General features: G+C 41.2%; 2 protein-coding genes and 1 long non-coding RNA gene across 3 annotated transcripts in view; 1 reads left to right on the top strand and 2 right to left on the bottom strand.

The window, feature by feature from the left end:
• The window catches only part of LOC116712074 (NACHT, LRR and PYD domains-containing protein 3-like), a 1,065,068-nt gene that overhangs the window by 732,723 nt on the left and 309,685 nt on the right, over nt 1–22,660 (top strand). The window lies entirely within an intron of this gene.
• On the bottom strand, nt 761–12,864 carry LOC116712150 (tomoregulin-1-like). Its single transcript, XM_032552043.1, has 10 exons — nt 11,983–12,864; nt 6,853–6,962; nt 6,585–6,714; nt 6,076–6,102; nt 5,915–6,005; nt 5,687–5,835; nt 4,118–4,165; nt 3,918–4,038; nt 3,375–3,536; nt 761–2,991 (listed from the first exon to the last, which is right to left on the bottom strand). Exons 1-10 carry the CDS (start codon nt 12,119–12,121, stop codon nt 2,907–2,909), a joined length of 1,062 nt encoding a protein of 353 aa, XP_032407934.1. The 5' UTR covers nt 12,122–12,864; the 3' UTR covers nt 761–2,906.
• Nucleotides 13,739–17,240, bottom strand: LOC116712206 (uncharacterized). Its single transcript, XR_004337475.1, has 2 exons — nt 16,096–17,240; nt 13,739–16,013 (listed from the first exon to the last, which is right to left on the bottom strand). It is a non-coding gene; the product is annotated as an uncharacterized LOC116712206 (long non-coding RNA).

Raw genomic sequence — 22,660 nt, 5'->3', positions numbered from 1 at the left:
TTTGTAGAGAAAAAAACCAATTCAAACCTAATTCAAACATTTACTAAAAGCTTGTAGAACTTTGTAGAGCAGCTGAGTGATAAAAACAGGAAAGATGATGAGAACAGGTGTTAGGAGGAAAACAAGAGGTGAGAAAAGAGGGAAGGAATCAGACAAACGGAGACGGGGACTCCCCGCTGTTTAAACCCTCCACCAGCTGCTGCCTATAATTATCCAGCCAACGTCGCTATTTTTATCCCACCTTCATGACGGAGACTTGGACAAATTATTGGCACCGATTTTCACTTCTGATTCACTTCAGTTGTTTGTCGGGTTTACAGGCCAGAAGCTGATTGATTCAGTAAAGAAAAAGGCAAATTTCTACTACAGATTATTAAAATTATGATTGTTCAGAGCCTAACATAACTAATCATGTGTATCATAATGTTACACTGACTTCACTAATTGTTTTATATTTGCTTTCAGTAGAACAAATTTATAATTATTTAACTCTATAAACATACAATCTACTTCAGGTTTAAAAATCAAAATCATTATCACCAAGAATTAATTTTGTGTAGGACATGTTTATGAATTATAATATTTACCTTCATGCAGCAGAAGTCACCGGTCCATTTAATCTTCATGTTGGATCCTGTAAACATATCCGTTCAACCAAAACCAAATCAAAAGAAAAACTCTACAGTCCTGGATTTAAAAAAAGAATCACATGTCTTAATATGCAGAGTCTGAGAAAGAACAGAAAACAAAGACCCAGAGGTTCAAACATCATAATTTAATTCTAGTTCAGCTACAGCACAGTCTAAACAACTTCACTGGTTCATGCAGGACGCAACATCTACAGTAAAATCAGGCCCAGTTCCTGCAGGATCCACATCCCAGAGACCTCTGACCTCCGGTCAGCGAACATGAAGGAACCTGCGGCCAGCTTATCGATCTACTCTTCCTACCACAACAAAACACTTCGTACCATCGTTACAAATTATATATGGAAAACAAGCATTTTAAATTATCCTCGGCTCGTCCAAACACGCGCACAAAAACATCCGCATCCATTTCCGGAATGGCGTCATCTGAAAATTAAGCATCAATAAAAATAAAAATAATAATAACAACCTGTACACGTTAGCTTGTACCTCATTAATTCTTAAGCAGTAGAAAAAACAGCATTTTGGTTTTCAGGTGCATCTCATAACAAACACAGAATAAAGAACAAAGTTAAATGTTACATTTTCAGTTTGTGACCCTGTGAGACGCAGCGAAACAGAAAACAAACAGCAGAGGGCGCCATTGGTCCCCAATCACCCTGGAGCCCAGGTACAGAGCGCCCCCTGCAGGGTTAAGGCCGTACAACACGCTGGGGAAAAGTTGGGCTGATAAAAGTGATTTACAGAATTAAACTGTAACAAATCTTTAATTTTAGCCAAAAAAGATAAATCTGAGCTTTTATTTTGAATTGAAAGAAAAAATATTAAATATGGAACAAAACATGATTTTACTTTCCAGAGAAACAATAATAATAATGTCAGATATAAAACTATTATTAGACATAAAGAAAATGGGAACAAAATCCTTAGAAGATTAATCTGAAAACCAAATTCAGGCTCATTATTTCTGTTCCTGAGTCCAGCAGCTCAGAGTCGCTCAGAAATGGATAAAAAACGACCTGATACCAGATTTGGACGGGTCACCAGAATATTCAGAACATTTCCACCGTTTCCCCAGAGGAAACCGATAAGGCAGCGAACCCAAACGCACCGACCCGTGCCGCGCCGCTCAGCGGAAACGAAGCTTCAGGTGTTTCTGTAAACCATGAAACTATTTTAACTCCAGCTGATCATAATCTGAGATTATCAAACCGTTATCAGTGTAGAGATCTGAACAAAGGTTAAATGTCATCATACTTGTTTTAAATAAAAGGGTATTTTTTAGAATTTGACGTGATGAGAGACGTCAGGAAGCCAGATATCACTAGATTATTAATCTGAGTGGCTCTAGATTATAATTAGCAGAAAAAATACAGAAAATGTTTTTCTCTAATGTTTTAAATTGAATTACAGTCAGTTTGAATTTTTCAGTCAGTAACATTTGCTTCAACAAACTTTTTTTGTTTAGCAATAATGAATTAATATTATGGACGCAGAATTTAAAGTATGAACTTATAATTCTCTAATTTTCAGTTGGATTTCAAAAATCAGCATCATGTAAAATAACCTTCAGCTTTTTTATCCTTCATGAGTTTTGGACCTAAAAAACATGAATATGTCAAAGAAAACTCAAATCTGTGTCGGCCTGGTCAGTTCAGTCTGAACATGGATCATCCAATGAGGTGAAGGACAAATTTTCTATTTTAAAAATGACAACAAAAATGATGTTACCATAGTAATAAAATCAGATGTTGGAATGTTACATATCTGACCTGAAAACTGCAGCTTCAGAAAAACAAAGAGTCAAAATGTTTCCGCAGAATCATCCAGAATATTTCAGATTTAACCTTGTTGTGTTTTATATCCCACATGGAGTACGAAACAAGATTCTTAAAACCAAAGCAAACAGTAAGACAGAGTCAGGCTGCGTCCCACAGCGTGAAAACAAAAACAACCTGCATGACGCCAGCCTGATGGTGGCGCTGCAGCAGCGATACAATCAGATAAATAAAGGTTCTGCTTCCTGTTGGATCCACAGTGTTCAGAAAGCAGCTGGACAGACAAACAGATCCGCACAAAAACATCAAGGAAGTCTGACAAATAAGGCCCCTCTAAGAAATCAGAAATAAAATACTTTAAAAAAGGGGGAAATAATAAAAGAGGCACCAGGAAGTCGATATAAAACTGCAGTCTGTCTGTGATACGAAAACCGGACCGGTTGGATTTATAAAAACATGAGGAGGGAAAAACGGACGGCGGCTACATCATCCGAGAAGACGTTCCCGACGGGAAGTGGCCCAGATGCTGCTTCTGTCTGCGGCCACGTTTCGACTTGTTGCACCTCCTGCAGGACGGGAGAGGAAGTGCATGACAGTGAGCAGACGCAAAAAACTGAATTATGAATAAAGTGAATTAAAAAATAAATGTTACTTCAGAAATAAAAAAAAAACCAAAAGGAATTTAAAGGTCAGAAAAATTTACTTCTGGATGTCCAGAGCAACATTTTCATTTTTAATCTTTTACACAAAAAGCTTTTTGTAAATTATATCCTTTATCTACATCAGCTGTTCTGTTCAATGGAAAATGTGTTCACCGCCCCCTGCTGGCTGACACCTGCTACTGCATCCACAGGTTGCTAATCTATGTTCTTACTCTAACTGCCAGTTTCTCAGAAATGTTGACATGATCTGTAAAGGTTTGTATTGAATGTGCAGCAGGTGTGCGCACCTGGTGAAGCACATCACCACGGCAACAATGACGGCGATCTGGACGGCTCCGATGATGGCGGCGATGAGAACGTAGTGCAGCTTCTGGCCGCTGGGCACCACATACAGGATGTTAAAGTCCAGCAGCTGGTCGCACCGGGGGCCGCCGTACGCAGCGTCACACCTGGCACACACACACAGGCCGGTTACCATGGTTACATGTACTGAAACTGCCTCTAAAGACAATCATTTGGACGAGGAAAAGCAACAGAACAGCTGAATGTATGAAATTAATTGGAACATACAAGGAGAATCGGACCAGGTGGGGGTTCTGGACCAGATGGGAGTTCTGGACCAGATGGGAGTTCTGGACCAGGTGGGGGTTCTGGACCAGTTGGGAGTTCTGGACCAGGTGGGGGTTCTGGACCAGGTGGGGGTTCTGGACCAGATGGGGGTTCTGGACCAGGTGGGGGTTCTGGACCAGGTGGGAGTTCTGGACCAGATGGAAGTTCTGGACCAGGTGGGGGTTCTGGATGGGTTCGGTAAACCCAGACAGGATTCTCACCTGCAGGTGGGCAGGTTGTGTCTCATCTCACACTGGCCGTGTTGGCAGGTCTGAGCTTCGTCTTCAGGGCAGGGCACAGCGCCGTCCAGGAAGCCGTTCCCCTCGTCCGGCTTGGACACCGCTGCATAAGAACAGAGAAGAAGAAAGTTCTGATTTCTGATTGGCTGTCGCAGCAAACAGAGGCGGCGGCAGCAGCTTACCGTAGATGTCTGGTTTCCCCTTCGATCCATCGTCTTTCCTGCTTTTATCTAAGAAACAAAATACAGAAATATTCTGGTTTTACTCAAAATAAAAAGCAAATCATCTTCGTCTTTTAGCACAGAGAAAAAACTGCTTCTAATGACAGCAGGAAGATCATAAAAAAGAAAATAAATCAGGTTTATGGTTAGATTTTTGAAGGAAATCTTTTCCATGACTGTTGTTGATTCTTAAACAGGTTTAATCTCACAGATTTTTCTGTGAGACACATTACAGTATTTTATTTTGACACCATAACCTTCTTTCTGTCTGTTTCCTGGTTTATTGACATTTCCATTTATTTGCGGCCTGATTGTCCAGGTTGATCTGTGGTTCAGGTTTTCTGCTCCTCTGACTTTAATAAAACCTCAGAGCTTCTCTTCCCTCAGGACAAACATGTAACTCTGAGTTTTTCTTAACGTGATGCGATGGAGACGCATCAGAGCTGCTTCAGGGCGAAGACGCGTCTGCAGGAATGTCCTGCTGATGATGATGATGATGGTGATGAAGTGAATCTCTAAACTCTCTCTGAAGATGAGTAAAAAGTTCATGAACTATTTATCAGAACTTTCATGAACCTAAAGGACCTCATGAGGTGAAGAGATGCTGATAAAAGTTCAGAACATTAAAGACAGAAAATCAGGTCATTTATTAGAATTAACTGAATAATTAGATCAAACTCTGGTCTTTCATGTTTATGACATATAAATAATTTGATGTCATATATGAAGACTGCTATGGAAGTCATATTGAGTCCATAAAGCAAACTCTCCTTCTGCTCTGAGGGGATTGGAGGCGGAGTCTATCGGCCCCAGAGGGCCGTCCTCCTTCATGTTAGCTTAGCTTAAATAAAGTTAGCATAAAAAAACATTGGATCATATATGAGAAGAATAAAGATCAGAACTTCTGTTTGGCAGTTTGTCAGGTTTAGCTTACATACAAACTGCAGCTTTAAAAAAATCTAATATATATATATAAATTATTTTTGTTTTGTTTATTAATTATGTTTATTTTGGTCCTTAAAATGAAAACATTTCCACATCATTAATAATTTATCTGCTTCTGTCGCCTTTTTACCAAAAACTTTTTGACTTTAATCATTTCTTGGATACTTTTTACTTTAACAAGTAAAAATATGTGGAAGTTTTTCTGATTTTACTTCAGTATAATTTTTAGTTCCTCTAATCATCTCGGCTAAAATGTGATTTTTTCATGATAAAAGTGTTAACAGCAGATCCATCCAGATCCAGTTCAGCCCCAGTGTTCCCAGTTTGTGTTTCCTGAACACTTGCGGTGATGAAGAGGAGGAGTTCAGATGAAGAGCAGCCCAGCAGGTCAGGGAGCTTCGCTAATCTGGTTTAAAGAATCAGGTTTGGGTTTAAACCCATCAAAGATCCGACTGATTCTGAATCTTTGATCAGTTTTCAGATTCAGGTTATTTAATATAAATGAACTAAAACATGTTTCTATTTTTCTTCTTCTCCACCCCCTCTTCCATCATCTTCCTCTTTCTGTGTTTTGGAGACGGTTACCTTGGCAACGGCCGACATGTTTGATGTCGATCTTGAGCTGTTTGAGGCAGGACGCCTCGCGGACGTGGCACGGCGTGTCGTAGGTCAGGCCGTCGCCGCCGCACACCGGGTTGTCGTTGTGGCCGTTGCACACGATGTTACACATGCAGCTGAGAAAACGAGAAAAACGTTTTAACGAGTCCAAGATGGCGGCCGAGGCCCAGTGAACGCAGCTCAGAGGAAACTCACAGCAGGTCCTCAGAGTCTTCGTCACATTCGGCTCCAAACTTGCAGTTTTTACATTTGGAGGCTTTTTTCCCTCGACCAGAACCTTCATCATCTGAAAACACAGAAAACTTCATCAGTTCATCTGCAGAGACAAACAACCAGAAGATGAACAAATGATTTACCTCCATCTGCAGAACCAGAACCTCCGTCTGACAAACACAGAGAAGACCTGATGTTAGTCACCCATCCATTATCCATCCATCCATCCATCATCCATCCATCCATCATCCATCCATCCATCCATCCATCCATCCATCCATTCATTCATTCATCATCCATCCATGTTTTACATTTTGATGTAAAATCTCTTGACTTTTTATGCGTCTTCAGTTCAAGGAAAGAATTTTTTTTTTTTGTCAGCAGAACGAAAACAATCAGATGATTTTATTTTAGTGGTTTTGGCCTCATAGAATTTGTCCAAATTTAAAATGTTTGTAGTTTTATGTTATGACAATAAGAAGCTGTGTGTGTCTTTGGTAATTAATCGTTTCCCTGACAACACAGAGGGAGAGAAAATGATTGAGTTGGCAGCAGAAAACCGGTGATCAGGGTTTATGAATAATTTAGGAAGAGTGTAATTTCAGGCAAAACCTTCCAGTTTAAGTGCTGGATGTGAGAGGATGAGTGTTACCGTGGTAACAGGCTCCCTCCGACACAATGCTGATGGCTCGCTGCTTCTTGCAGGCGGCTCTGCGGAGGAAACACTCGTTCTGGTACGTGTCTCCGTTGGAGCCGCAGACAGGAACGTACTTCTTGTTGCACTGAAACAGGAAACAAGAAGATTTCAGAACATTTCTGAACAAAAACATCATCAGGATGGTTGTTGTAGCGGCGCTGAGGGTCTAATCCTTCGCTGCCAGCAGGGGGCGCTCTCTGCGCTTCCCCCTGCTGGGACTTACGTGGAACTGACAGACACATTTGATGTCGGCTCCGTTCTCGCGGCAGGTTCCTCCGAAGCGACACGTTCCGGCGTCGCACACGCGCAGATCGCTCTTCTTGTCCGACAAATCTGAAAAACACGAATCATTCGTTACTCAGGATCAGGATTTTAAAAAAATAAATTTTTAACAGAGAAAATAAATATTGTATTTCCTAAAATGCAGTAACAGTTTTACTTTATTTGTAGCTAAAATACATCTAACGTCATCATGTGGAAGCTCTGCTGCCCTCTGCTGGACATTATGAAGCTTTTCAAAATGATTTTCACATTATTTTTATCTTTAAACAATTTAAATGCAGTAAAAGTCAAAGTACGTTTGTTTCTATTGTTTGCAAAGTTTCTCCGTTTCCTTCAGTATCACCGATTATCAGCTTCTGGTTGTTATCTGGTTGTCTGACCTCATGGTGGCGCTGCAGCTGAAACAAAACCTCCACCAGCTGCTAACACAGAAACACTCTCTGCTATCCAGGCTTGTAATTTCCTGATGGCAGCTGATTGGCTGCCGGCATTCAGGCCGGCCAATCAGAGGCTGTAATTACAGGAGCCGAGAGCTCAGCTTCTCCTGTAATTAGTAAATACCACAGAGTGCTGAGCCAGCCACATCCACCTGCTCTCTCATCCCACACACACACACACACACCCACACACACACACACACACACACACACACACCCACACACACCCACACCCACACACACACACACACACACACACACACACCAGCTGTGTTTTCAGGAATCTGACTGAACTCACTGCAGACGACACCTCAAACCGTTTCATTGCTGATAAATCTTCCTCACATCTTCATCTTCATCTGGGGAGTTTCAAACTCGTCCCTGAAGCCACAACTTCTACAACGCTGCACTGTTGCTATAGTAACCGCAGGTTGTTTACAGACCGTTACGGGTCTGCAGAGACGCGGCGGAGAGAGAGAGAGAAAAGCTTCGGTGTTTCAGAAACTGAATCAGGAGAGAAAAACCTAAAGATCGTCTCTCATCTCTTTACAGCTTTTAAATTAATATGAACAATTTCATGGAATGAAAAACAGGCCTGAGGAAAAGCTGGATGTAGATCTAGCCTTTAACTAGGCCACTGTAAGCCGTCTCATTCTGCTCCAGTCTCTGGTTCATCCTGGATTTCACTCCTTCTTCCCATCAACCCTGAAATAGTTTCTGAATGTAGAAAAGTTTACAGTTTGGTCTCCTCTGATCGGAGCTTTTCGCTGCAGCTCCTACCTGAGCCTCAGATCTCTGCAGCTCCTCCAGAGACACCAGGACCTTCTGCTCTCCTGTCTGCCCATGTTTTGCTCAGCAGGTTCATCCTCTCTTCTGCTCAAAGATTTTGTTGTTTCAGGTTCTAACTTTTCTCTCCTCCTTCCTGCCCTGAGCTGTGCTGGATTTATGTGCTTCGTGCTAAGCTAACAGCAGAATGCATGTCTGTCTTCCTGCTGCTCTGATCAAACCTCATGAATCTTTAATGAAGCGTTTTGTGGATGAAGCTGGAGAGGAGAGGCAGCCTGGTTGTTTAGCATCGTCGTCTCCATGGCGACGACTGAGGATTGTTTGATCAGAGGATTTAGATGGAACTGATGGAGTCAGCTGACCTCATGACCTCATGACCTCATGACCTCATGACCTCAGGTCAGTCAGAAACTGAAGCAGAGAGTCGATGTTCATGTTTCATCCAGAGCAGCAGAGATTCCTCCGGTCACACGGCCAGGATCCAGAACCGCCCTGGATCCAGAACCGCTCTGGATCCAGAACCGCTCTGGATCCAGAACCGCCCTGGAACCAGAACCGCTCTGGATCCAGAACCGCTCTGGATCCAGAACTGGATCCAGAACTGGATCCAGAACTGGATCCAGAACTGGATCCAGGGCGGTTCTGGATCCAAACCCGGCAGAGTTCCATCAGCCTTCAGGTTGCAGCTTGTTGGTTTTATTCAGACGAGGAACCAAACAGAGGTTCTGGTTCTGGTTCTGGTTTCTCCTCATCAGGTGAAACATTCCCATCAGAACCAGCAGCAACCAGAGCTCCAGTGCTGGTTTGGACCCAACGGGTCCATGAGCAGCAGACGAGACAAAAATATGCAAAAATAAATAGATTTTAAATTTAGGAAAAACTAAAATCTGTTGAATCAGTTTTAACTTCACCTGGTTCAGATACTGTAAAAAATAATCTATCATCTTAGCCGTCCAGTTTTTAACAGGTTCATCAATAAATAATCAATCGATCAGATTTACACTGATCTGATGTTCGAACAGAAAAATTTGGATTTTTTACCTGCAGATTCAAATGATCAAGATTTTAATAACAAAAGTCTGTTTTCTGCATTTTAGGCAATAAAACGTTTATTTTTTTTAATCAAAAAAATTATTTAATATGTTTGGAACTTTTAATCTGTTTCTAATATTGTATAAAAAGTTTAAGTTGTTAAATGAAAAAGTGCAGAAGTTGCTCATTTTTATCAGATTAATCATCAGAATAATTAATCGTTTCAGTCATGATTCAAAACTTCTTCACATCCTAATTCTGCCAGTTTTACCTCCAACATTCATAATAATAATAATAATAATAATAATAATCAGGAAGCTGCAGCCGACATGTTCAGGTTAGAAAAACTGAACAAATCATTTTACGGATAATTATTTCAATAAAGTTCTGCTTCTCTGGAACAACACAAAAGTTACCCTTGGTGTTATTTTTGTAAATTGTTTGAAGATCAATAAAATTATTTTAATTTTCTCACCTAAAAATGATCAATTAGTTTTTTTCACAGATTATTATTCTCAGATAATTAAAGCTTCACTAAAATCCTGTTATTCCTTCTGAACTAAACAAGTTCAAATCTGAGGCCGAGTGGAGCATCTTGCCAGGAGAACATCTGTTCCAGACGTTAAACGTCGGGTCTTCATCTCTGGACTCGGTTCTTTTCGCTCCTCGTTTCCACATTTAGATCAGAGAAAATCCATCAAAGTCAAACTTTCCTCCAAAGTTTGGAGGAAAGTTCGTGAAACTGGAAAACTAAAAATACTCGAATGGTTTTTGTTTCTCAGAGCAGCTGCAGGTTCTGCTGATCCGTCTGAGTGAAAACAGAACAAAGAAATGATCCAGAACATCCAGAACTCCTCCAGAACACGAACAGGTCCAGAATTTCTCCAATCAGAACCAACAGTTTGAACTGAAAAGTTCCTCAGATAAAAACCTTTAAAATAGTCAGAAACAGAAATTTATTTCATATTTTCCAACATTCAGTCAAAATGTCTGCTGAGAAAAATGATCAAATTAAAAATGTTACATTGGTTCAGAGTTTATACATATTTTATAAACTTCCAGGAAAAATCTTTAGTTTCTGTTTGGCCTGAAAACATTGAAGTGACTTTTATTTTCAGATCAAGTTAAAATTCGGCTCCATTTTAAATCAGATGTTTTTAAACATCCAGTAAAACTTTCATGTTCTGTTTGTCACCCAGTTTAAGATCCAGCTGCCCAGTTTGAGGTTCTGATCTGATCTGGAGGATCTGGACCTGGATCCAGTTTCAGTTTTTATCTGATTCTCAGGGATGAAAAAACTAAAATGATCCATAAATTGAACAAAAAATTACAGATAAAACTAATTATGTGAATAGAAATGATCATTTAGATCATAAAATAAAGAATAAAACTTCACAGCTAAATCATTTTTCCATCTTCATAAATGATCCAGACCTGAAAAACTCATGGAATTTAAAACTGACTTTTAAATCATAAATGTAGTAAAAAGTGGGTTTAGATCTTTTGGATCCTTCTGGGCCACCGTACATTTAGGTTCTGAAGATCCAACTGGAGTCGGTTCTGTCGGGTCTAAAGCTGAGGAACTGACCCAGAACCAGAACCGGAAAAGTTTTCATCAGAAACGGATCAGGAAAAAAAATATTTCACATTGATTGATTGATTGATTGGTTCCAGATCCAAAGATATTTTTAAAAACTGGACTCTCTGCATATTCGCTGCTTCACCGATTTGCTGAATTTTTACTGGAGTTTTTCTAAAATATTTGAAATAAAAAGCAGATTAATAACTGAAACAGAGACATGATGCTACCTGCTGCTAGCGTTTAGAAAGCAGCCAATCCAGGAGCAGATTTATTTTCCTTGGATCTGATTGGCTGAACCACAAAGAGCAGAGAAGGAAAAGTGCAGATGTTTGTTTCCACTGTGTCATAATTCATATTAAAGTTTATTTGTTGTTTGGCTATAAAAGTTTTTAGAGTAAATCTCAAGTCTTTGTTCCTTTGAGCTCCTGAAGCCCTCAAACCGCAGCCATTATTCATCCATTCATCCATTCATCCATTCATCCTTCACTCCAGACTGGACCGTTTACATACAGCCTGGAACTCCAGACTCTTTAAATGTGACTAAAATATGCTGAGACTGAAAAATTCACACAAGTTGAAATCTTCAACCTGCAGAACGACGTCGAGTTTCTGAGGTTTTGACTCAATGAAAACAGAAATGAAACTGAAACAACGTTTCAGTGAAACCGGAGCCTGGAGTCGACCAGCAGAGGTCCAGACCAAACGGACCTCTGGGCTTCAGTGATTCCACATTATTAACTGGGTTTCCTCCCGTTTGCAGTAAATCTGCAGGTTTCAGGGTCTGATGCTGCAGCTGACTGACCCGGTGTAACTCTACCCTCGGGTCTCGGCGGTCAGATGCAGCTGAGGTTCTGTTTGAGGTCAAGCTGCCGTAAATCTGAGCTGCGGTTTGATGAATCTGTCAGAAACGCCCAGTTCCTCCCAGCCTGTAATTAAACCCAGAATAGACCCGGCCTGAACTGAGGAGTGGTCACACACACACACACACACACACACACCCACGCCCACACACACACACACACACACATATCTGTGGTCTCTTTAACCTGCTGCTGTCGTCATGAACCTCCTGTTATCCTTGAGATGCGTCTGGTTTATCATCCTGCTCGGTCGTCATGACAACAGGGGGATGACAACACCTCAATCACGTGATCAGAGGGTAGAAACAATAAGGCTGCAGCCAGTGACCTCTGACCTGCAGCTTCAGGTGTGTGTGTGTGTTTTGGGGGCTCACCTGGACACTCCGCGGCCTTCCCGGGGCCGCAGTCCGCGCTGCCGCCGCCTCCGCTGCGGGGGAACGAGCTCCGGGCTGCGGGGAGACCCAGCAGAACCAGCAGGCAGCAGAACCAGGAGACCCGGCGCAGAGGAGCCATGATGGACGGACAGAGAGGAGCGGAGGGGGGCAGGGGGGGATGGAGGGATGCAGCTGAATGAAGGTTTGAGAGAAAAATGGGTGAAATGAAGGAATCCGGGTTTTTCTGGCTCCTTCTTCTTCTAAACTGATCCGGAACGAGAGAGAGAGATGAGCCAAAAATAAAATCCTTAAATCCTCTTTGTGTCCATGCGTCCTCCTGAAACTCCTCTGGGCTTCCAGGAGAAACACTTCCAGAGGAAATAGGCTGGAAAAGCCGAGCAGAAAGCCGGGAGGAGGCTTCACAGCGCAGCCAGGGACAACAAAGCAGCAGAGGGCCTGGGGGGCTGCACACACCGACCCCCACACCTCACAGCCCGGACACAGCCTCCATCCCCCAGCCCCCGCTGCCAAGCGCTCAAACCGGCGGGGAGAAGAACCGACCGCGGGGCGCCGCGGAACGACCGATCCAGGTGGAGCTCCGGAGGGGCCGCAGCTGCAGCATCCAGGCCGAGCAGGAGCGTCTGTGCGCCGGGGAGGCTGGGCGGAAAGGCTCGGTGGGTCGGAGTCGGACCGGTACTTTTCTTTCTTTTCTCTCCGTGCTCCTGTTCTTTCTCCCCCGGATCACATCAACAAAGGCCCGGACCATGTGACCTGCAGGAGACCACTCCCACACACAGAGACACCCCCACAGCCCCACTCAGAACCAGCGCACAGCCCATAATAATCCCAACAAATTGGGGTTAATTAGTGACGTTTTAATCCCGCAGGTGTGTGTGGGGGGGAACCCCTGCTGACCAAGTCTGAAACCAAAACGGACTTAAATAAAATCTAAATCAATTCAGTTTCACACTCTGGAAAAAACACTGAAATATTATTTTGGTAAATTTTCACAATTTTACACCAAACATGAAGAAATTCAGAGAAACTTAAACCTTTAATTCTTTGATCCTTTCTGTCCCGAGATCAGATTTATTTTTATCATCAATTAGTTTTTATCAGCATTTAGACTTTGGTTGATTTTTCAGTTTTACATCTCAAAGCAAATTATGTAAAAATGTATCATCCATCCATCCATCCATCCATCCATCCATCCATCCATCCATCCATCCATCCGTCCATCAGACCAAAGTTTCACTCTGGATGTTTTCTAAATCTCAAATTGTTTTAATCAATAATCTGGTTTGATCCATTGATAGATGATCACTTTAGGTGAAACTCTTTAGTTTTGCTCTTCAGCATCTTTAGCTGCTCTGAGCTGAATTTTCTTAAAGTTTGTAAAACTAGAAGCTGAATCTCCAAATAACAAGAAACTTTTTTATGGTGAAACTGGAGGCTCACTGGTTGTTGCCGCCCTGGGTGGTGAGCCAGATTCACCATAGAAAAGGACTTAATAATTTTTCATAAAGTTGCTGTTAAAAACAAAAAAGCATCAAAATGCAGAACAAGACGACGTTCAGTCAGGACTGAATCTGTTCAATGGTTTTTAGATTTAGAGCAGATGAATCTGTTTCTCTGAAAGGTTCTGTTGAAACCAGCAGATGGCGCCACAGAGTAACAATCTATTACCTTCTATCTAAATCTGCAGTAAAGAAATACAAGAATAACAACAAGGAGTGAAAAAAACACAAAAACCGAAACGAAAACAATCATATTTTAATAAAAAGTTTCAATCAAAATGAAAACAGAAAACTGTCAGAAACCATCAGAGGACAAGAAAGAGACACTTAAATCAGAAACCTGGATTTAATCATAACATCCCACAGTAAGACCTGACAGAGTAAAACAGCCCTGGACTTTGACTAGGCCGGCCTAGAGCAATCTGTACATGGACAGTTAAACACCTGGTCCAGGTGTCACAACTCATTCAGACACCAGCAGCGCTGAGACTGATGAACGTGTGATTCATTCGTTCGTTCGTTCGTTCGTTCGTTCATTCATTCATTCATTCAGTGAAAACCTTCTGTCTGCTCTGAGTCTATACTCAACCTGTGATGAAGTGAATTAAAACTGTTTCTATGTAACCTGCTGATCAGAACATTTATTATTATAACAGGTTTTTTTTGTTTGTATTTTTACAGTGAAATCAGAAACTGCAGCATAAAATTATTAGGCAGAAATAAAACTAAAACAGAAAATGTATAAAAACAAGAAACTAGGAGTGAAATCATAAAGCTGAGAAAAACCTCAGAAATGCAGATTAAAAGTTTTTCTGTTTTCTGTGATGAAGGTCGTCCTGAAACTATAACGGTTCAAAGCTTCATAAATATTTATTATGGACATAAACCTTAAACTCTTCAACACCTGGATTAAAATGCAGACGGATCCGTTTCCCTTCTCTGGTTTTTACCCAGAATTCCATCAATAATCTGGATTATTGTGACACTGGAAAGTTTTCTGACCTTCCTGTGAATTTAATTTAATTTAACTCCATTGATCCCCTGAAGCAGAACTTTTCTCTCCTTCTGGACCCAACAGAACCACAAAACCAGCTGCAAACATCAGAAACATCATTTATGATCACAGTGATATTAATAAAGTCAGAATAAAATGTAAATAATTTAAACTAATTTAAACATTTCTTTTTTTTCTGCGCTTGCATCAAACTTCATCTCTGTAGTGAAAAATTTAACGTTTAAAACATTTTAGATTCACTGATTTTAAAACTTTAATGTCTCATAAAAAGAATAAAAAGTAACTTTTTAATCTCTAACATGTTCTGTTGAAACCTGGAAATGTTTAGTGACTGAATGTGCAGGAAGTTATTTTTATCAACCATCTGAGTTAAACATCATGATTTTAAACAACCTGATGAAAATCAGAAACATAAAAACTGTTTCAGAGTTTAGTTTATCTGAGAAGGTTTTTGGTTTGACTTTATTTAAAAACACATGAACCAAAAATAAAGAAATTAAATTACAACATCACTGTCCTCTCAGTAATGCAAAAGTTTTCAGATGTTTATTATGTATTTATTGCTTCATGTTTATTTCATAACTGGTTTATTGTGGCTGAGAAACAGGTGAAGTTAATCTGCAGAATGAAGAGCAGCTGAGTCCGAATCTGGAGACTAAACACCAGAAATGGAAACAACAGAACCGACCTGAACGTGAAGAACTGAAACCGAGTCAGAATCACTCAGAGGTTCTGATCAGAGGTTCTGCTGGAATTCCTCCTCTGCAGGTCGGATCGGATCAAACCGGATCCTCATCCAGACTGTGAGTTTACAGCCTGAGGGCGTTCCCACTGATAACTGATTATTGATCGAACACACTCAGATTAATCCTCCGGATCATTAGTTATAAATCTGGTTCTTCTGTGATTTAAAACTTTATTTACATATTTAACTTGTTTCTGAATGTTTTATCTTTTCTCCTCTGGTTAAATCATTAATGTGACGTTAACAGCTTCATGTTTCCAGTTTCTGTTTGTTTGAAGTTTCTCAGGTTTTATCACTTCTCCCTCCAAACATGTTTATTAATTTTATTCTATAAACCAACACCAGCAGATCTTCACTGTGAGGAGAAATGAAAATGATTCAGAGTTTAAATCGTCTCTCAGATTTTCTTCCAGCATCGTTTCATCATCAACTGGGACCAGTTTCCAGTTTCTCCTCTGAGCCTGGAAAGTGTTTCTGTCTTTAGTTTTACTGCCACCTCATCTCAGCTGTAAACATAATAAAAGTCTGATGGGCTCAGGAATGAGGTCGTGTCCAGAACTGAACAGATTTCTGTAGAACCTGAGAGCTGCAGGATTTCACCAGGTTGAGGTTTCATCCAGACGCCGGCGTTTCGCTGCAGCAGCGATTAGAAACCAGTGGTGGGCCGTGCATTTCACTCCCAGGCCTTCAGTAATGCTCCGTCTGCATCAATCCAACCCTCAATAACTATTTTATGGCTATAAAACTTCTACAGCTGCGACACACATAAAAAAAGCATCAAAAATAACCTGATAAAATTGCAATATTATTTAGGAATATAGCAACATTTTACTCACCAAAAATCCTGATTATTTGTACACAAAATCCATCCTCCTTTCTGTCCTCAAGAAGATTTCAGTTACTCTGTTGTGCAGATTATCTGTGTGTTTCAGTTCCATGAAGAAGTCCTTTTCTATCGCCGTCCAAGCTAATGGCTAGTACACTCTGACTATCCAATCAGAGCGTGTGAATACGTAACCCGTACACCTGCTAGAGCGCCTTGGTGTCGCCAACTCAAAATCTGATTGGTTGAAGCAACAGTTTGACCAACATTTATTTTATGCTGCAGAACTGATTGTGAAGGCCTCCAGGCAGATTTCTTTGACCCTGGCAACAAATAGCGGCTGAAATGTGATTGGCTAAATGCTTAAAAATGAAAATACACGTCTGGAAGCAGCAGCCAGGGGGCTAACAATGACAGGAAGCAGACAGACCATTTGGATTTATTTAATACGTATTCATGGACAAAATATAATTAACATTAGTCTGTGATTCAGATATTTTTAGGCCAGCAGAGAAGGCCTTGCAGGTCCTGACGGCCCACCACTGATAGAAACAGGCAGTGAAGCAGCAACACTGATGAAACAACCAGGTGGGTGTGTGTGTGTGTGTGTGTGTGTGTGTTGGTGTGTGTGTGTGTGTGTGGGGGTGTGTGTGTGTGTGTGACTAAGTGCAAAGTTTTCCCAGAAACAAACCAAAAGGTGAAAGGTCAAAGAACCCTGATGATCCAGTTGTTTTCTACTGTTTTCCTTCCTTTGACCCAGAAATCGCTGCAACGTTTTCAGTTTTTCTAAAGTTTTCTGGGATTCCTGCTGGTTTTCACCTCCAGCTCTTCCTTCATTGGTAGAAATGAAAACCTGCCATAAATCAGATTCTCCTTCTGTTTAGTCGCTGACCAGGTTCAGAGCCGTTTCTGCCCAGCAACTGGCTGTCAGCTGCTGTTAGAGACAAATGACCAACCAAAATCCATCAGTGGGTTTTTCCTGCTTTGTTGGCATGAAGTGAAAATTTAGGCAAAAATAAACAACAAGCAGAAAATAGATATTAATTATGAATGCAGCATGTTGCTGTGCATTAAATCTGTGAAAACAGAAACAGAAAAAAAACATCCTGCTGAGATTGAAACTATATTGTTATATTTTATAAAGTTTGTTCAGAATAAAACGACAGAAATGTAACAAAGAAATCCAGAAAAACATTTAAATGAATATAAAACATAATTTTCCTGTTTGAATGGATTAAACTAAAGAAATAAAGTTTTCATATAACATTTCTAAAAGCAATAAAGTTATATTAATAATAAATATAAACTGTAAAAACATTTAAAACAATAGAAAATTAATCATTTAAAAACGTTTCTCTTTTTTGATGTGACATTAAGGAGGAAGAGGAGGTGTGTGTGTGGAGGTGTGTGTGTGGAGGTGTGTGTGGAGGTGTGTGTTTTGGAGGTGTGTGTTGAGGTGTGTGTGGAGGTGTGTGTGTTGAGGTGTGTGTGTTGAGGTGTGTGTGTGGAGGTGTGTGTGGAGGTGTGTGTGTTGAGGTGTGTGTGTTGAGGTGTGTGTGCTGCTGGGCTGAGCCCTGAATGTGTTCTGATCTGTCATTCAGCTCCAGTTTGGTTCTGGTTTTGTCCAACCAACAGGCTGCAGGTTGGTTCTGATGAGGTTCTGATGAGGTTCTGATGAGGTTCTGATAGTTTTGTGTTTCCCTGATTTGCAGACAGTTTGCTTTGATGCATTGATCTGAGATTTAACCATTTTATGATGTAATGATGACAAAACCTCCATTTTGTTTTCATCCGGTTGTTCTTGAGTATCAAGACTCGGTTTTTATGTTTGGTTCTTTGTTTTTGTTGTTTCTCTTTTTATCAGTTATGTTTTACGTCACCTTTTTAAATATTTGTTAGTGGTTTTTGTTAGATTTTAGTTAGCTTAGCCTTCTTCATACCAATCAACCTTCCTGTGAGTCGTTGTTCAGGATTCAATCAGGGAACTACATGGTGACAGATGTCTTCGCTCCCGCAGTGCAGGAATGCATGAGGAGAAGAGAAGAGCAGCGCCATGCGATGGCGTCTGTCCCAGAGGCAGACCGACACCCTCCTCCTGCTCGGACACATTCTTCATCAGGCCTGGGGCTCCACACTCCACACTGCTTCTCAAAATGTCCTTTTAGTTTTCAGTTTCAGCATTAGGAAACAAAGCTTAGATTAAGATGATAGATTGTTCTTATTTGATTATTTCTGCTACTGATTTAAGTTGTACTGTACATAAAGAAAACTCTAAAAGATGTTGTGGACATTCAATTAATGCGTCACCTCAAAGTCCTTCGATGGTTGTAAAATAGCAATGATGTTTCATTGAGGAGAGAAAAAGGTGGAACAGCTGTTGATCGGTTGCTTTAGCCAATAAATTATAAAATGAAACAACACCCTGTGACTTGTTATCCAAGTCACTAAAACTGAAACTGAATCTGTAACAACAGCTGGTTATAAAAAGCAGAAGATGAGCCGTTAACTGTCTGTGGGAGCTAATTTCACTGCGGCTGCTACAGTTCCTGACTGGTCACTAGTGTACCTAGGTTACCTAGTGTAGGTAATCTGAATGTGAGTTGGATTACCTGTGGCTGTCCGAGAGAAGATCCCAGTCACACTTTCACCGAACTGCAGTGTGTGTGTAAGGCGAGAGAGGAGAGCGTCAGTGGGAAATTGACCAGAATCCGACCAAAGTTAGCAGCCGGGGGTCTATCCTGCATCCTCACCCGATGTGCTGAGGGCGACTTGCGGGGTAGACAACTTGAACCGCCAGAGACGGAGTGACGGATGAAAGGGAGGAAAATCTGGGGAGGAAGTCGGCCGCAATGATGCCCTGGAAAATGAGAACGACGAGACCTCATCAGATCTGCATCAGCTTTCCACACAGCTACTCTGCCATGGAGGGGGACAGATAAACCCACCGCATGATAGATAAACAGAATAGAGTCATGACTATCATGGAGCCTACGGTGAGGCCACAGGAAAAGCTGATCCAGCATCAGCTACCATCACACTCTAAGGAAAATCCAGTGTACTGCTGTGCCAAACTGTCCCACAGAAACCAGTAGAACTCTTAAAGACTGTAAAGATACTGATAAAAGAATAAGGCCTGTTAACAAACCCTAAAGCCAGAGCTGCAGAAAGACACAGTGACTGTTAGACCTGCAGCGATCTGAGAAGTTTAAAACCAAGAATGAGGAACTGATGCATCAGCCTGACACAGAAAGTTTGGCTCCATCATGTTGGCTAAAGACGGACTGGATATGGACAAATACTCATCACCTGGAACATCTGAGACAGCCATTCAGGAAGCTGTGAGATGGAGCCAAAGAGCCTGATGGAGGCTGGTGGCTGTGGTCAGCAGGGAAGGTCAAGATGCTGTGATAAAAGTGAACAATGAAAATGGGGGCTTGTCACGCTGTGGAGCTACACTAATGAATGTGGAAAAGAAACACAAGAAGGGGAAAAAAGGTTGGCTGCTTTGACTAAATATGGGAGAACATTAAAAGACCTTTTACAAAGTCAATCAAAGTCATCAGACAGAGTCAAGTTCACAAAGGGGAAAAGCAGCACTTGAAAGCACAAGAGCCACAAACACGAGAACATCGACAGTGGAACCCTTATGGAGAAAATCCCCATGAGTGGGTTCTCTACATAATGGGTTAAGAAAGGACTGGATCAGGTGGCTTATTGTGGGTTGATACACAAAATGATGAAGAATGCTGCAGACAGAGTGGCAGAACACCTGGCAGTGAGTCAGGAGAGGTGGCAGCAATACTAGAAGGGTTGCTGGAAATCATGAAAAGAATTAAAAGTACAAAAATAGTCACAAACTGCTACTATTGTGCGCTATCAGACGACTTATCCATTTGGGAACAGAATGGATGTGGAAGGGTTAGGGTTAGAAGGAAAACGAGTGGCTCTTTACGACCTATGGAAAAAGATGGCAGAACTGAGGCTCAGCCTGGAATATGAGGTGGAGAACCAGAGGGTGCAAATCCGGAGAGGAGCCCAGTGGAGGGGCAAAGGTGAAGGAAATCGCTTCATGCAACCGAGAAATATTGTCTCTGCCAGGGTCAAGGTGGGACACAACACCTAACGGACGGGTCATCCCAAGAACCAATGAGGTTCGGACGTGCAAGCTTGTGTAACACTTAAAGTGATTACAGTAACTAAAATACATTTTTAACTCACCAAGTCCAGTTCTGTAGCATATAACACAGCATATGCAGTCAGGTTGAAAAAAATGGAAAACAATTTCTCCAAAAAACTGGAAAAAAATAACTTCTAAACCGCGGATGGACTCTGATCGTTGATTTCTCTTATTTTTCTTCTCTCTCAGTTCAACTCTGTTAACTTGTTCTTCGTTTTTTCTGCTTCTAGCGTCAGAGAACATAACGATCTGATTGGCTGGAGCTAGTCACGTGGGCTACACAGCAATGTGACCCTTCAGAATAAGAGATTTCACCCACACTTAACCGTTTTTACTGCTGACAAAATCAAACTCTGTTTTATACGTTTTTAACTAAATAAAATACTATAACATCAAAAACATCCTCATCTATGGTCATGAGCTTTGGGTCATGACCACAAGAACCAGGTAGAGTCTGGGCTCTGGGAGGGATTCAGAGTAGAGCCGCTGCTCCTTCACATCGAGAGGAGCCAGTTGAGGGGCATCTGGTCAGGACGCCTCCTGGACGCCTCCCTGGTGAGGAGTTCAGGTCCCAACAGGAGGAGGGGAAAACCGGGACACGCTGCAGGGACGATGTTCCTCTGCTGGCCTGGAAACGGCTCAGGATTCACAGGAGGATCTGCAACAAGAGGCTGGAGAGAAAAGTCTGGACCTCCCTTCTGAAGCTGCTGACCCCTGGACCCGACCCTGGATAAGTGGAAGAAAATGGATGGATGGATCAAAAACAGCATTTCTAATGTTTTAATAAAAAAAATTTTGTATTATTTTAAACTACTTTAAAACCTATTTATTCTCTTATTTATTTACTTTGCAGTTTTTCATGTTTTATCACTTCTCCCTCCAAACATATTTATTAATTTTATTCTATAAACCAACACCAGTAGATCTTCACTGTGAGGAGAAATGAAAATGATTCAGAGTTTAAATCGTCTCTCAGCTTTTCTTCCAGCATCGTTTCATCATCACCAGTTTCCAGTTTCTCCTCTGAGCCTGGAAAGTGTTTCTGTCTTTAGTTTTACTGCCACCTCATCTCAGCTGTAAACATAATAAAAGTCTGATGGGCTCAGGAATGAGGTCGTGTCCAGAACCGAACAGATTTCTGTAGAACCTGAGAGCTGCAGGATTTCACCAGGTTGAGGTTTCATCCAGACGCCGACGTGTCGCTGCAGCAGCGATTAGAGCCACAGTTTCTGAGGAAGGCAGTGAAGCAGCAACACTGATGAAACAACCAGGTGTGTGTGTGTGTGTGGGTGGGTGTGTGTGTGTGTGTGCGTGTGTGTGTGTGTGTGTGTGTGTGACTAAGTGCAGAGTTTTCCCAGAAACAAACCAAAAGGTGAAAGGTCAAAGAACCCTGATGATCCAGTTGTTTTCTACTGTTTTCCTTCCTTTGACCCAGAAATCGCTGCAACGTTTTCAGTTTTTCTAAAGTTTTCTGGGATTCCTGCTGGTTTTCACCTCCAGCTCTTCCTTCATTGGTAGAAATGAAAACCTGCCATAAATCAGATTCTCCTTCTGTTTAGTCGCTGACCAGGTTCAGAGCCGTTTCTGCCCAGCAACCGGCTGTCAGCTGCTGTTAGAGACAAATGACCAACCAAAATCCATCAGTGGGTTTTTCCTGCTTTGTTGGCATGAAGTGAAAATTTAGGCAAAAATAAACAACAAGCAGAAAATGGATATTAATTATGAATGCAGCATGTTGCTGTGCATTAAATCTGTGAAAACAGAAACAAAAAAAAAACATCCTGCTGAGATTGAAACTATATTGTTATATTTTATAAAGTTTGTTCAGAATAAAACGACAGAAATGTAACAACATGAGATGATGTCACAGCTGCTGCAGCTTTTTGTTCATTTACTTTTAAAAACAGGAAATGATATTTTTCTCCTGAATGTTTCTGTCAGTAGAAAAAAATACAAAATAAAAGAAATATGAGTCAATATTTTATATTTTGTTGTGACTATTTTAGTGTGAATTTTAATTTAAAATTTGAAATATTTCTGAATACAATAACTAAAAATGACAAAAGATCAGATTTTACAAAGTTTTCATAAACTCATCAAATAATAAATTCAAAGTTTCATTTTGATCATTTCTGACTCAAACTGAATGATTCTTTTAAACTGACAGCAGAAATAAATCCAGATGTTCTGTGCAGATGTTTCTGCTTTAACAGGAAGAACTAAATGTTCTGGTCGGACTTCCTGCAGTTGGTTCTTCTGATACCTGATCAACTAAACCATCAGATTAATGAAACTTTTACTTCCTGCTGCAGTTCAGCAGAAAACCAAAACCTCGACTCTCTGCTCACCTGAGACACAGAGTTATCAGCAGCTGCAGCAGCAGCTGCAGCAGCTGGTTTCC

This window comes from Xiphophorus hellerii, chromosome 21 (genome assembly GCF_003331165.1).
Source record: "Xiphophorus hellerii strain 12219 chromosome 21, Xiphophorus_hellerii-4.1, whole genome shotgun sequence".
Taxonomy (NCBI): Eukaryota; Metazoa; Chordata; class Actinopteri; order Cyprinodontiformes; family Poeciliidae; genus Xiphophorus; species Xiphophorus hellerii.
This window is presented reverse-complemented; position numbering and strand designations above follow the sequence as displayed.